This window comes from Arvicola amphibius, chromosome 18 (genome assembly GCF_903992535.2).
Source record: "Arvicola amphibius chromosome 18, mArvAmp1.2, whole genome shotgun sequence".
Lineage (NCBI taxonomy): Eukaryota > Metazoa > Chordata > Mammalia > Rodentia > Cricetidae > Arvicola > Arvicola amphibius.
The window spans coordinates 25,325,102-25,341,681 of NC_052064.1; the positions used below are offsets into that span (position 1 = coordinate 25,325,102).

Consider the following 16,580-nt stretch of genomic DNA (forward strand, 5'->3'; position numbering starts at 1 on the left):
GGCTGGCCCCGGATGCAGGGGGATGCAGGGGGATGCAGGGCTTTCACTGGTCCTCTCTTCTCTATCTACATGGCTCATCTTGGACTTTGGGACAAGGTTGCCCAGCAGGATATAAAGCATCTAAAGCATCTAATCTACATATCTCAAAGTCGAGATTTGTGAAGAAGAAAATATGCAGGGCACCGAATGTTTACTTTAAACAGTCTGTCCTCACCCAGAGGCCTGAAAACTCATCTGGGGGAGTTGTACTGAGGCTTCATTCTTGCCCAGCTTGCCAGGCCAGCTCTTCTGCCTGCAAACTCCAGGCACAGTGGGTTAGCCATCCCAGACTGCAGGGCAGGAGGCCTCTGGATACTCATTTTGTGCTCCTTGCATTCTGGCCGTCATTCCACACTCCAGAAACCCTGCTTAAATGCTTCAGATTCATTTCCTCTAGAAGGGGTATTTGAAAAAAAAAATGACTCTGATTCCTCTTTTCGAGCTGTCCACTTCCTGTCCACCACATGTTTGATATGCCCGGCTCTCTCACCGTCCCATAACCTTTCGTTTTCCACCCAGGTCTTGCCTGTTCTTTGTGATGTCATTGTTTACTTGGAGGTTCTTTGATGTGGGAGGTCCTTCTGTCTATGTGTTGCTTGTATTGGTTAATGAATAAAGAAACTGCCTTGTCCTGTTGCTAGGGCAGAACTTAGGTAGGCAGGGCAAACTAAACTGAATGCTGGGAGGGAAGCCATGGAGCTGCAGGAGACAGACGCTAGGAACTTCAGCAGGTAAAGCCACAGCCACGTGGTGATACACAGATTAATAGAATGGGTTAAATTAATATGTAAGAAGAGCTAGCCAATAAGAAGCTAGAGCTAATGAGCCAAGCAGTGATTTAATTAATATGATTTCTGGGTGATTATTTCGGGGCTAAACTAGCTGGATGGCCAGGAACGCACAAGCAACCCTTCCCCCAACAGTTCTTTTATGATATACCATCAGTCTAGAGGACATATATGGATGTGAACAGTTGAAGGGACTTCTAAGATATGCCTTACTTAGCAAGGAGGGAGACACGTTCCCTGTTGGCCAAAGTGCTTCGCCTTCATCTTTGTTCTTATAAACAGGTTCCTTAGAATAACTTGTGGCAAAGCATAGTAGAATAAAATGTCTCTATTGGACCAGCTTGTTCAGGGAATTCAGTGTCTCTTTCTACTAGGCAATTTCAGCTTAGGCAATGAGGGGCAGTTCTTTGCATATTTCTCTATTTAAGCAATATATATTTTTGCATACATATAATGTATGTGCATGTATGTGTTCATGTATGTTCTTGTATGTGTGCATGCATATGCATGCTCATGAGTGAGGAATGAGGTTATTCTTGGGCATCATGACACTATACCCCAATCACTACTCACCTTTTTATTTTTTATCTCTCTCTCTCTCTCTCTCTCTCTCATCTATCATCTATCTATCTATCTCTATCTATCTATCTATCTATCATCTATCTATCTATCTATCTCATCTATCTCTATCTCTACCATCCATCCATCCATCCATCCATCCATCCATCTATCTATCTATCTATCTATCTATCTATCTATCTATCTATCTATCTATCTATCTATATACCTATCTATCTGCTATCATTTTTAGCAAGTAGGATAGGCTGGGTGACCAGTATACCCCAGGGATCTGCCTGTCCTTATTTCCCCAGCACTGGGATTAGTACATGCCACAATACCTGTCCCCTTTATACGTATTCTCTAGCAACTGAAATTGGGCCCTAAAACCTGCTATTAAACTTTGTATTGTGTTCATGTTTGAATATATAGAAATTTATAGAAATTACCAGAAATGATATCCAATGATATCCACAAATACAATGATGTTTTCTCTTGGCCTTTTATATGATTATGTTTTGTTTGGGTTTAGCTACATATTCTAATTTCAAGCATCAATTGAACATTCTTTCTTAATATATTTATTAAATTACCTGATATATGGTGACGACAATCTGGGGCATTGCTCTGTGCTTTGTGTTCATGAACAGCTGGACTCCTGTAAAAGACTCCTATTCTCTATGTCTAAGCTCATGGAGGAGAACTAAGCTGGACTGTGCCTCGAAGGGCTGCAACAAAGGATGGATGCTTCCTGCCATGCATAAAAGAGAGGTGGTTACCATCCTGAGAATGAGAGGAAGTCCTCCGAGAGGAGACATCCATGGGGTGGAAGGGCATGCAGTCATCTCAAAATACACTCCGAAGCATGGGGTTGATTGTGGGCGTCCTGGGAGCTGTTTTCTCAGGATGATTATGGTGCCCATGCCTCGTGTGGAGCCAGTGCCTTTCCTGGATCAGGAAGGCGGGAGTGTCTGCTCAGCACAGGGCCTGGTCTACTGCGACATGTCCTTTTGTTCCTCCCCCCCACAGTAACTGATTGTGCTCTGTTAGCTCCTGTAAGCTTTTGCCCTTTCTGGACTGAGAACACAAAGGCAAATTCTATTTCTTTCACTTCTTACCTCATGGGAGGTTAGTGAAGACAACTTACTGAAAAACTAAAAGTATACGGGATACTCAAGTTAACCCATATACCATTCATGGAGTTCAACCTAGCTTGTATCCCTGGAATAGCTGGACCAGTAAAGCAGATTGCCAGCCACAGTGAGACTGGATATCAGCTCATCTTATATATGTTCTGATGTTGCCTTCAGAGGGCCATGTACAGCCGTAGATTTATGTTCTGGTTATAAAACTAATCCCATTACTTCATATAACCCTTCATCCTTCCTCTGTCTTTTATGGGTGCTTCCTGTGGATGCTCATATAGAGATATCAATTAATTCAATGAAGAAGCTTTCATTATTGATATCCAGGTGATTAATTATGTAAGGGAAATGTCTCCTGTAATTGAGGAAGAGCAGTCTATACAGGTGCGGCCTGACTTGGCAAATGGAAACAGCATCCGAGGACAAACATTAGCAGGGTCTAATGTGACTTTGAGATAAGCCTTGTCATAGTTCAACTCTCTATAGTGGCTTCTCTGTGAGGATCAGCCAGAGCGGTACTGACTCATCCCGGTCCTAAAACACAACGGGCTCGATGCTACACGCATTATCAGAATCTTAAGGAAAAGAACGATGTCCTCCCTGCCCCCACCACCAGCCGTTTCAGACATGGTACTAATGGATGAATTTGGGGAAAATTTGAGTTGGATTCTTTTTGATCTTTGATCCCTATATTGCCTTCGTTTCCCAGAACTAAAACCAGCTAAGACACAAGAAGCACTCTCTTGAGTGACTGTGATAGCTGGACTCTGTCTAACTCGGACCGTGTGATTCCCATCATGTATAACTTCATTAGAACTGTTTACTGTTGCCGTAAATATTTATCATGGCTCTACAAAGGATTTCCATATATTTCCATTTTACTCTGTGCATGCCAGTATTCCGAGCCCCCAAACATCAATTGCTGCTATTTCTCTTAGTCGTCACATTGTGTGCGGGAAGATGCTGCTTTCTCCATTTTAAACAGGAGGCATAGGGAACTTGGGCAAATTGCCCAAGGCTAAGTAGGTGATAAAGGAGGCCTTAAGCCGGGACCCACAATCTGCCTCATTTCAGAAGCTGAATTTTCGATATTATATTCAGTTTGAAGCCACATCCTGAAATAGTTCACTCTTTTTTAATTCTTTAAGCAGAACTTAAAGGTTATTTTATTTTTTTATTTTATTTAGTGGCTTAATAAATCCTTGTCTGTCACTCACCTTCACCTCCTCTGAAAGTAGAGATCTGTTCCTACCCCATGCTGTACAACAGGCCAACAATAGTATCAGGTATTGGATAGAGACCGAGTAAATGCTTGTAGAATAAGTGGAAAAACTTTTAGCGAGCCTTGGATCTTTAGATTCATGTCACTTTTAGGCTAAGAGAAAGACTGACTTGCACGGATAAATGTGACCCAGCACGGAAAGTCCCCCAACATGATCAGGAGATGGGCCGGTGTTCGCAGGGGCTTCTGTGAGAATGTGTTATTTTCCCCGAGCGTTGTAAAGACAGGGGAATGAGGATGGCGTGGAGGGTACAAAACGGCAGAAGTGGTGATGGGAGTGAAGCCATTCTGTGTATGTCATTGTGGAAAGGTCTGGAAGACATCCTGGAGGGTCAGGATTCCCAACCACTAGGCAGTGACCGGAAACACAGTCTTTGTTACCTCCCGTGTTATACTTCCTTTACCCCAGACTCCCCCTTAGTCTCTGAGAACTGTAATTCAAGGAACCAAGATGGCTTGGTTGTGAGTTCCTTTCAGGTAAGGGTTTCTTTGGAGACTTTCCATTGTCACCTCACAGCATAGAACAGGCCTTGTCATTTCTGACCCTCAGTAAATCCACAATCTGTTGTAAATGTAAACTGAAGGGGATCTTTAGGCATTTATTTAAAAGCCATTTGAATTGATGTTTATAGTAAGCAACCATAATAGTTAATGTGTCTTTGATAGCAGTAGTAAAAATAAAGTCCCCCTTTCTGAACATGCACACACTTAGGATTAAGGTGATGGGTTGACAGAATTCAGTTCAAAGATGAGAAGTGTTTGGCTCAGATCTCCCTAGTAGCACTGGGTACCGAGGAGGAATTTAACAAAGTAGGGGAGGTGACTCTTACATTTGCTTTCTGCAAGCTGTTCTGTATGTTGGACAGATGAGATCGCATTTCTTTATTAGAGTGTGCCATGTGAGCTCCGTGCTTCAGCGGGCCTTCTGACAAGGTAGTGTGCAGGTTCAGTCAAGAGCAAACGAAGTGGATGCCGGGAGAAAGTGGGATGGTGTTGCGGGAAGAGCGGAAGAGGAAATTCCGAGTGTTTGCTTGGAGAAGAAAATAAGTGTAGAGTTCTGGAGCGAACAAGAAAACCTGTTTCTGTCTTTCTAGTTTAAGGACAGAGCATTGTGTTCTTTCTCACCCTAGAGAGGAGCAGCAAGAGTCAAGGTGAAAGAAACTGCAGACAGCTGAGCTCTAACTCGGTGTGAGGAGGAATGGTCTAGAAAACTAGAATGACACAAGAATCAAATTACGAAGACTGAGAGATGGGTTAGGAGAAGCCAGCAGATTCCAGGAGGACTGTGTGCTCCTGTGGATCGGGACCACATTTTAGTTGTATTGCTTTAGGAACCAAAATAGCACATTTAGGATTCATTATGTAGGTGAGCACGGATGTGGGAAGAAAGGTATAGGGAACTTCTCCCAATACCTAGGTTTATGATCGCTGATAAAAATTTACATATAATGATGCATAAACTTACTGCAAAGTCAGTAATTTCATATACTTGTAACCAAAAGTCAGTGGAAGAGTTTCTTTGAACAGATATGCCGCCATGGGTGGTACATTCTTGTTCTCTTCTTTAGGGAGAAAGAAGGGTTTATTTGCCACAACTACTGACATACAAAGGAAACTAGGGCTACTTCCACCTCTGTGTATGCCAAACAAATGAACCTTTCCAGGCAGCTTGGCAGGGATATGTCGTCTGCGGGTGTCAAGAGAGTGATTTCATAGGGACACTTGAGTGACGGCTGTGTCAATAAAGTCACATTTTCCAAACTTATGACAATCTAGAAAATCACATTTTTCAAAGCCCCAAGTCTTATATAGATTGTCACCTTTATTATATGTTAACAAATACCTTAAGTTTCACTTGAAACCCTTACTTTTTATAGAATATTTTATATCCAGTCCATTTTGATTTGATGTGTCTTTTGTTTTCTAACAAAGGAGGGGATGCCATCTCTTCTAGTTCATGAAGAAGTCATTTGAGGAAGACAAAGAAAGCTTTATTTAAATCATCTGTAGGTGCTACAGGAACTACCCAAAGGTAAACGATAATAACGAAATTATTTAATTTGGTATTTCATTTTATTCGTTGAGAATTTTCACAGTTGACTTCCCCTAAACAGTGATTGCCTCTTAACTGTCTGCTCATATCTGATAGAGGTTGGCAACAGCCCCTGCTAAGCTCCTTAGATTCTCAGGGATTTTTCTATGTAAATATGCCCAAAACATATTTCTCCATTGTCATGAAACATTGTCTTTGGGTTTTCAGTTTCAAACAACAGTGCTCTTTGGGCCCTAAGAGCATAAATGCTCATGAGAGCATTTGTCTTTTGCGAGTCTACCTTCTTTTCATAGAAGATATAAACACAACAAAAGTTTCTTTTTCTTCTATGAGACGTGTGTGTGTGTGTGTGTGTGTGTGTGTGTGTGTGTGTGAAATCTCACTGTCCTAGAACTAGCTCTGTAGTCTAGGCTGGCCTCGAACTCACAGGGGTTCGCTTGCCCTTGCCTCCCAAGTGCTGGGATTAAAACGTGCAGCAAGGCTCATCTAGGAAATTGAGATTTGGGCTCATACCTACTGAGGAAGGTACAATTTCTTCCTAGTTGCTACTTCTGCTCACAGAAGTCAAACAGGTTTGGTCACTGTTTATATACTTAAGGTATCCCTTACTCAGATCCTGGATGGCAGATGCATTTGACCGAGAGAGCTAGGCTGCCTCTCAATAAAGACAAGTATCTTCTTTACATTCTAGTTTGAGTCATAAAACACTTTCCCTCTCTTCTTCACTTATTTAATTTATATGCCAGAGATTTTTCTTTTCTGAGAATGAAAAGCGAAAGACAGGGAAGAAAGTAGATGAAGCAGAGAGGATCCCAGTATCTGACATATTTTATGCTTCCTTGATACATTAAATTATTTTTTCTCTTTCTAATAACCATCATTTCTTTTGGTCTTGGAATCACTTAAAACCTAGCTCCAGAGTCCTGTGCACACGAATGTGCTGTCTGAAGCTGCACAGAAGATGAAATCCTGCTGTCTGCACAGCCTGTGCCGGCTGGACAGGGATTACAGCTACAAATTACTGCAAATTTAAGAATGCCTTTTTTTCTCATCACTGAGTATTTATTATATATAACAAATACATGGGAAAGAAAAAAACTATATTGTGTGATTGATATAAATAGTTTATTTACATTACAGAAAAACATCAAGACAATGTATACTATTTCAAATATATCCATACATAATCAAATATAGCTGTAGTACATGTTTTCATTGGTGTAGATTACCACAAACGCAAGGCAACATGTGTAGATCTCGTCTTATTCTTTTGTCTCTAATACTGTATTGTGTAGTCCAAGCTGTCAGTTGTCCGGCCACTGGGAAACATGCTCCCTCTAGATTAACCTTGTGGATGCTCTTGTTGTGTTGTCTGAACTGTAGTGCCCTGTATTTTGCTTCTGTCTGTGAATTCTGTTGCTTCGGGGGCATTTCCTAGAAGGTTGGAAAGTTTACAGATCTTAGTCTAATGCGATTACCTAAAGTTCGGTCCTACAGTCAAAGAGCGAGGCTGTAGAGGCAAAAGAGTCAAATATTTCAGAGTAAAAATATACGGATTACTAGTAGAATCTTGGAATACTTGTAAACGTTATTATTATTATTGCAATCATCATTATTATTATTATTTGCTTCTCCTTGCAGTTGTCTTTAGGCTTCTGTTGAGAATGGAAGAACAGAAGTAGAAGCTGAAGAGAAATACCCCACCCTTGACTGTTCCTTCATTAAGTATGTTCGTTATATTGTGCAATGACCAGACTCAGCACAAGGCCAACAAGCAAGTCCCAAGCTTATCACATCTCCTTTAAATGTCTTCAACAACTATATATCTAAATGTCTTAATTATGACTGTTATATTGACATTTCAGTGCTATAAGGTAAGATCCTATCACACTGAAACAAATGAGCTGATAACACCCGATATGTAAATGCAAAGGAATATTGCTTTGGTTTAGCCTAATATCATTGTACTGCATTGATGCTATAAAACTCGAGACAAAAATTGGTACCAATTATGTTGCTTCTACAAAAAGCTGATTTTCAGTAACATCTGAAACTCGCTGATCTAGTATTTTTTATTATAATAACAGACTTTTTTGATCATGCAAGCAAGAACAATATAAGACTAACAAAATTCTATTACAACTACAGGTGGTACAGTGGAAAATATGTATATAGACATACATACACGTGCACACACATACATAGTAGGTGTGGGCCCATTTTTGTACAGTTGCTGGGGCCTTATATCTGTCAAAACCAAACATGGATCTGAGAAGTCACATTTTCGACAAGTGGGAGATGAAAGTAAAAAAGATGAGAGTCCACCTTCTCAACGGGACAAGTCTTTTCACTTGGGAACAGGTCTCTAGATATTCATATTTTTATGAGATATTGCTCAGGAGGCAGGTTCTTGAGTAGACAGGGAAAAAAAGAGAAACAGATTTGGGTGGAAGTGGGTAGGACAGGAGAGAAAGGAAAGGAAGTCAGAACAAAGAACAGACCAGATGAGACCAACATTAAGAGAAAATTGAGGACAATAGGGGCATCTATGCTAGGGATAATGCTGTAAAGTCTCTTGCATCTGGGCACTTTGGCAAAGGTCTTGCCAAACAAGGCTTGCCAGGTCAGCAGGCAAACAGGGGTTCTTGGGGTCAGTGGTGGGTCCAGTTAGGGAGTCTGGTTTGTAAGCACACTGTCTTTTAATGAATGGGATAAGTCTACCCTGTACAGTGGTGTGACATATGGATTCAAACTTTTCCTTCAGAGGTTTGATTGTACAAGAGGGAGGGTTAGATAATGCACGAGAGCAGTGCAGGCATGGCTGGTGTGCTATTTCTCTTCCCCTAAATCAGAAAGAGAGTATGGGTTTTTTCTTCTGCTTAGTTTTGCATGGAAAATAAGAGAAATAAAGACATATTCATTGAAAATATATCAGACATAGTGATGTGGGAGGGTCTTCTGTTTGAGTTGATTTCATTGGTTAATAAAGAAACTGCCTGGCCCATTTGATTGGCCAGCCCTTAGGTGGGCGGAGTAGACAGAACAGAATGCTGAGAAGGGAAGTTAATAAATTGCCATGCCTCTGCTCTCTGGGACAGACGCGATGAAGCTCCAGCCCAAGATGGACGTAGGCTAGAATTTTCCCGGTAAGACACCACTTCGTGGTGCTACACAGATTATTAGATATGGGTTAATCAAGATGTGAGTAAGAGGCTGGAACTAATGGGCCAGGCAGTGTTTAAATGAATATAGTTTGTGTGTTGTTATTTTGGGGCATAAGCTAGCCAGGCGGCTGGGAGCCAGGCGGGATGAAAAGCAGGAATGCAGCCCGCTGCTCCTCACTACCACATAGCTTACTCAAACTGGGAACTCAGTCCACAACAGAAGCACACACAAAACTATGAGCAGCTAGGAGCAGAGGGGCAACATTAAGCACAAAGTTAAAGCAGTAGACAGGCTGGACAGTATTTTGAGTTCGTGACTCAGCTGCATAATCTCAGTATGCGATAACATCTCACATTTCAGAGTCTCTGCCATGAAAGTGAGGATAACTGTTGTTTTTTCTTTTTCTTTTGTAATGTCATGAAGTGTGTATGCACGTGCATTTGTGCACTCAGACAAGTGAATATATAAACATACAACAAAATTATAGCTTCTAAATACAAAATCTTGGTAAAATAGTCTATATATTCCACTTTGAAGTTATGCTTAGGAATGAAAACTGTGATTAATAGTTTATTTGAAGGCATGTTTGAAGTATTGAAATTCTGAGTTTCTCCACTCTATGAGACAGCAATCAAGTTGTTATTGTGTGAATATTTATACAAGTTTTGTTTTTCTATGTGCCCTTAGGGATATCTGATACAGTTTTCGGTGTCTTAGATTCTTCTTTATCTTTTCATTTTGTGCTTAGTCAAGTTGTTTTTTAAGTCAGCTACACTTATTTTCGTACAACCCACTTGGCATCTCAACCTGAGAGTCAAGATGATGGACTCAACTTGGCTTAGGGCTGCCCCAAGCTCCAGTGATGATCTCCCCTTATGCCTGTAGGCCGGGTGAGGATTTATGAGCTACCTTTCTCTTTTTAAAGAGCAGATCCCACACTTGTCTTCAAAGAAGGTAGCATCATACAGATGCCAAGGTACATTACAGTCTTTATGTGTTAATTTCATAACGCTTCTTATTTTCCCATTTTCAGAAATAAATTTTGGGGAAAGTCTCCAATTTACTATAGAACTGTAGAAATGGATGGAAGTTTTTATGTCTTATAGATGTGATAAAAACTTCAAAGAGTTACTCTGGACATTTTTAAAAAGAAAGTAAATTCAGTTTTGTTTTTTTTTTTTTTAACAGATCTACACTGGCCTTTTGGCTGCCACGAAACATAAATGATGCCTTGGGTTTAGAGTCTAGTTCTTGCCGACCATGCATTTACACACTCAAGAGGTCAAACAAATCCCCGACTTTGCTCCTTGTCTCAAACTGAGCCTCAGCCACCACTCAGGAATCATGGCTCAATTTCCTGTTGAAACTGGATGAAATCTCTATGCTCTTGCGATCTCATCCCTGTTCAAATAAAAATTACCTTTTTCTGGGCTTGGGATTTGCTATTAAGCTATGATATTTGCTGCTCTTTCGAAAATAGATCGAAGGTTTTCATTTAGTATAACACAATCTTTCCCATTACATTTAAATCTCTGCAATTAGCACTTACCATGTTAAAGTTAAAAGGTGTTTGTTGTTGACACCAAGTGTGTTAACACTGATGGTGTCCAAATGTTCTACTTGGAAATAAGATGTTATTAGTGAGGGCTAGAATTGAAGCATTTCTACACCTTATATAACATCTATTATCACTTTGGGCAAAGAGATTCTGGTAGGTAAAGTTAGTGCTTCATAATTTGGATGAAAAGTGGCCTTTTACAGAGAAAAGAGTGTCTAAAAAGATGTTGACATTCTATGTTAGAGAGGAAAATAGTCTTAGGACATAAACAATACTCATCTTAATATAAAAATGAGTAAAATAAGTTGTGCCTGTCCTGTAGGAAAACCCATGCCTTCCCACGTGGCTATTGAAATGTTCTCACAGGGAGGAGCTAGGACCCATGGAGAATTGATGGCTACAGTCAGTCCACCACGAGACTCGGAGTCAAAGGGAGGGACAAGCGCTGCCCTCAGCCTGGGTGATGCCCAAGTACGGTTACTGACCTTGTGATACAGAGGACCACCACGCAGATGACAGCGATCTGAACCGTTCCGATCACCGCTGCAATCAAGACGTACTGAAATCGGACGGGGCCGGGCACGACGTAGAGGACGCTGTAGTCCTTTTTCTCACAGTGCTGACCAGTGTAGCCAGCATCACATCTGGAAGGAAGGACAGCATCTGGTCACCCGTGGCCCAGAACTCTGTACTCTTAATTTGTTCCGTTAACCTCGGTTAACATGGATATGGATTGCTTAATGACACAGTGCAAAAACTGTACAGCTGTTTGTTTTAGACCTGTTCTATGCCAGAAAAATGCTGAAAAAAAAATCTCGAGTCAGAGAGACAGCAGGAGTAATTTCTTAAACTGGATGGCCATAAAGTCATAAAGGTCTTAGTTTTGAGCACAGAAATGTTCTTAAAATTCTATTCAAAAGTCATAAAGGTCTTAGTTTTGAACACAGAAATGTTCTTGAAATTCTATTCAAATGTTTTGAAGAGAAAAATCTTGGTGCAGGCAACACAGGTACACAAACAAGCAGTATGAGCATCCTATTAGGATGGATCTTGCTTCTCACTCACTCAGCCTCCCAACCAAAAGTACAGATAGGCAATTTTCGTGTTGAAATAAGCATTTGATATCAAAATACACTAATTTGGATCAATATGTCGTTGCTTTGTGGAAAGTCTCGCATTTGACTCTGAATTTCTTGCAACTACATCCTGAGGACTTTTCCACGGGTCTCTGGAGGGTGTAATTTAATGAGTGCTGCAGAGAGAGGGACGGCAGAGCTCTCTGTGTCATGTTCACTCTGTCTGTTGAAGAACAGGCATGTCCCAGGGTATTCTGTGAAAGGAAACAGGTATGGAAGGCAGCTGTGGGGGAAAGACAGGCAGAGAGAGGCAGACGGACAAAGAGAAGCAGAGACAGAGGGGCAGGTGGAGAAAGAGACCCAAACAGTGTTGTTTCTTTATTTCATCATACTCCAGTGTATATTAATATAAATATGTTTTTATCTTAATTTGACATCTCAGAAAGAATATCTCTATGTTCTAGACACGAGTAGATATTTATAAACTGTATTCATAAACTAAGCCCAGACAAGCAATTTCTTTCTGTCTCTTCTGAGTTTAAACTGGAGGCATGGCGGCCAATCGTCTCCTGATCCTAGGCTCAGGAGAAAAGAGAGTGAGTGCCCAATCATATAGTTCATAGATGATCTGGAGCGTTTTGGAAATAACCTCCCCCAAAAATACTAAGGGAGAAGTGCCAATCTCAGCTCTACTACATTCAGAGAAAAGGACGGTGAACAGAAAGTGGTCCATGTCATTAAAATTATACTGTAGGAACAGAGTGATGTGCTGGACAGAGTGTATAAGGTTTACACACATCTTTTTGTCACTCCGCGGTGCGTGTGTGTGTGTGTGTGTGTGTGTGTGTGTGTGTGTGTAGGAGAGACAGAAACTTTGATGCTGCTTCCCTGTTTAAGCAGAATGTCAAGCAATCTTCCGCTAACACTTAAAAGCTAGTTTCTACATTTCAACTTTATGCCTTTTAAAAGTTTAGCCAAGAAAATGTTACCTGCAAGATGGCTCCTGCATGTTGATGGAATGTTCACACTTCCCGTGCATGCAGAAACCATTGTAATGTTCTGGGCAAGGTATGTGGTGTTCTCTGGCACTTTCTTCTAATTTGTTAGCGTTCTCTGCGAATACAGATAAAAGTAAGTGCCCTTGTAAATACCTTCTGTGCTGGGGAAGATCAACTAGTACATTAACAAGCAAAGCTACATTCGCCAACTCTATTGAAAAGAGCCAGGACTAAAAGGCCATGCTTCAGAGGAAAGAGGGAGAGAGAATTGAAAGACAGACGTCTTCACAATTATGTTTAGAGAGGAAACTGCAAAATTACCCAGAGCTCTTTCAGGCTTTTATGCAATTTGCTACATCTTTAACAGCCACTGATGTGGCCACGAGTTGTCAGATAGCTTTAATTCTCTTTGCATAGAGCCTGTACATTGGTTATAAAAATAATCCAAGAAGAGATTCTTGATTTTTTTTTTCAGTTTCAAAGCATAATTTCTCTGAGAGCAAATTTCTCAAATGCCCCGATACTTCTCAACATGAGGGCTAAGTTAAAGTATGGCTGTGTTCAATATTTTCTAGACCAAATGCAGATTTCAACAAATGCATTCTGTCAGGCATTTTTATAATATATTGTGAGTACGAGGGGTTTTTTTTGCATCCATACATTTTCATTGCCACAATAATGCAACTGAGATTGTTTTAGAATCGCTTGTATAGATAGTCACATCTATCTATTTTGATCCATACGGTCCTACACCTCGCTTGGGCAAAACAGTGGAGCTGGCCCTGGAGGTGTGAGCACAGGGAAGCAGGGCCCAGGGCTGTGTGAGCAGAACTGGCCCCGCTCCCCGCTGTCTGTGCTGGAAAGCTCACCCAGGTGGAGAGGGAAAGCTAGCAGGGTGACCAATCCAGGCTCAGAACCAGGGCTATGAGTTAGCCCAGCCCAACATCCACCGTATTTCGAACTGCTGGAGTGTGTGAAGGGACCTGACCTGCAGATCCAAAGCTGCAGGATCTCCATGACACACGACAACGGTAGGGTATCCAAGAGGAGCCCCAGTGAGGGCTAAGTATCAATAGTATAGCAAAAGTCAGAGACCTGGAACCAGGCAAGACTCATCGCAATGAGCCTACAGGGAAAGACGTATGAACTAAAGAGCGTATTGTGTGACTCTCTGGGCCACACGGCAGCTTCCACACCAAGACTTTTGTTTGTTTGTTTTGGATTTTTTTTTATGATTTTACTTTTAAATTTTATTTTGTGGGGAGTGGGATATTACAAGGGCAGAAGGCAGAAGCGAGGGTAAGGGGAGATGAATGGGATTGGCATGAAATCCACAAAGAATCGATAAAAAGTCAAAAAAAGAGGAAGGAATGATTTGTGAAATTTAAACTTAAGGAAAATGAAGCACCGTGTATTCTACAATGAAACACTTCTACTGTCAGCAGTTCTGTTTTCTAATGTTTTTATAAAAACACGTGGGTGCTTTCGGACTCCCGTTTGCACAGATATGTTGACTACGCGTTTGCCACACCATCTTCAAGTGAGTGACTGCTCAATTTCTTCTGTGTTTCTTGTATAGTGATAGAGGGGTCTGGGCCGGAGAGATGGCTCAGTGGGCAAGGATGCTTCCTGTGAAGAGTGAGGACCTGGGTTTGGCTAACATCATTAATGTAAAAAGCTAGGTGTAGACACATGCACGCCTGCAACTCCAGTGCTGTGGGAGTGGCTAGCAAAACAGGATTGCTAGGGCTCAGGGTTCCCCTTTTGGTCCGTGTTCAGTGAGAGACTCTGGCTTAAAGGGAAGGAGTAAGACAGACAGGGATTTATGAGGACACATAATATTCTCTCATGGCACACACACACACAGGCACACACATAGACACAGGCACACACAAAGGCACACATACACACATACATACCACACCACACACATGCAGGCACACGTACAGGCACACACACACATATAGGCACACACATACATACACACACACACACACCCCTACAGGCGCACACACACTCACACAATGCAGTTTTGCCTTCATTGTCTCTTCTGAAATACAGTATTCTTGAAAATTTCTTTCTGGATCAATGAGAAATATAACTTTATCCATCTCAATCTACAGATATTTTTCAATCTATGAGTATTCTTCAGCACCATAGTAACAGGGGCAGCAGTGAGAGAAGACTGCACGTTAATGACTGTTTTTCATGGACGGGTTGCTTCCCATTATCCGTACACAGGGGCATCATGCTTTATTACAGCGTATCCTTACAAGTTTCGCTGACAGTCATGGGTGACAGGCATATCCATCAGGAATAGGATGAGCCTTTGCCATTCGCGAATTAGATGGATGCATTATTTATATTTAGGGAGAGCTGCAAAACGTCCTTCCATACATTTTAGGATCTAGATGCCATCTGCAGATCATTAAAGTTTGAAGCAAACTGTTAAAATGTTTAGTGTTTTCTTTTGTAGGGCTATTTATGTTTATGACGCCGGTGGGTAATAATTCAATGTGTATCCTAGATTTATAAGGTATATATCATAGCCATTGGGGAGAGGCCGCAGGTGACATTTCAGCACTTCATTTGCTTTGTCTGTGATATTTCAGCTATGGTCTGGTGGGTGATCTTTTGCATTAAGATGTTTCTGCACTGAAAATTGTCGCTAAAGTTTGTGAACTACTTCCACAGAAAAACTGTGAGGTTATGGGAACTGTTTTGGCATCTCCCATTTGTTTAAGTACTGTATACATTTTGACTAAATTTTTGGTAGGACACACAAGAAAATCAAAGTATGTAGTACTGAGTGACATCTGACCAAAATGGAATCAGGGTAACTTTGGTGTTTAGATGCTCCGTATGATGACCTGGTTATTCAAGAATCCACGGAGAAGAGCAGGCTTATTTCCCTGCTGGGTCCAGATGGCCACAACTGCAGTAGGCAACCCAGGCCTGCGCTCTTTACAGAGGATTTCTAAGCAGTGGGGGGTTGTTAAGGCCCACTGCTCATGAAATGAGCCAGCACCGATTTCCACTCTTATTTCTGAATCTTCTCCGCATAGCAAATGATTCAACACTTCTATTTAGTGTTCGTTAGTAACACTCCAGTGCTTCTGGCACTCCTGTGTGTGGGGAACTTCTCCGACTCCCTACATTCAAGTTAAACACAGCCTTTTCCGTCATAAGATCTCTCGTCTTATTAAAGGGCTGGGTTTCTTTCTGCTAACTATAAAAGAAGTTCAAGAATTGTCTTAACTTGAAAACCTATCCTTGAGGGTGTTTTTAAATTGAACCTTATCCCCAAACTGACAGTTTCTGATTCCAAACACTGTCCAATGGGAGCTGATGTCTAGGTGCTACATGGGAGCTTTTTTGAATGAAGCTATTGCCTCAGTGTGCAAAGAGCTGGCTTTTTCCTGTTTCCTGTCTAAGCAGTGGAACATGGGAGGGGACTAGTCTCCATCATAAAGTCTGCTAACTAGTTTATTTCAGCTCTTGCAAGCTTAGAGCTCATGTGATACGGTCAAATAAGAAAGTAGAGAAATTGAAAATAAATGAGTAGAAGAAATGATCCCTGGGCAAGAAAATGAGGAGTCGTTATCAATATATGTCAACAGGTTTATAGTCAATCCAACCAAGGAAACCAGTTGATTGAAAACCTGAATATATGACCAGTTCCCGTGAAGCAATAGACAAACTTTAGAAATGAGATTTTAGTATATTAAGGCAAGCAGAAACACAGAAATCTAATATCTCAACAAATATATGTATGAGTCATGGTAAATATTTGTGAACCTGGAGTTTATGTACAGTGGATATTTAAGCAACAATAAAGCATTCAGAGATTTAAAATTATATAAAAATGATACTTTGGAAGTGTACATATTTCTTTTAGTGCCTGACAGCTTACACATT

At 41.1% G+C, this 16,580-nt stretch overlaps 1 protein-coding gene across 1 annotated transcript in view; it reads right to left on the reverse strand.

Annotated features, from left to right (window-relative positions):
- Nucleotides 1-7,202: 7,202 nt before the first annotated feature.
- Tmeff2 (transmembrane protein with EGF like and two follistatin like domains 2) overlaps nucleotides 7,203-16,580 on the reverse strand; it is a 241,020-nt gene continuing 231,642 nt past the window's right edge. The window contains exons 8-10 of the mRNA XM_038315533.1: nucleotides 12,654-12,777; nucleotides 11,074-11,232; nucleotides 7,203-7,299 (exon numbers count right to left, since the gene is read on the reverse strand). Coding sequence (XP_038171461.1) covers nucleotides 7,203-7,299; nucleotides 11,074-11,232; nucleotides 12,654-12,777 — 380 coding nt within the window. The remainder of the gene's footprint in view (nucleotides 7,300-11,073; nucleotides 11,233-12,653; nucleotides 12,778-16,580) is intronic.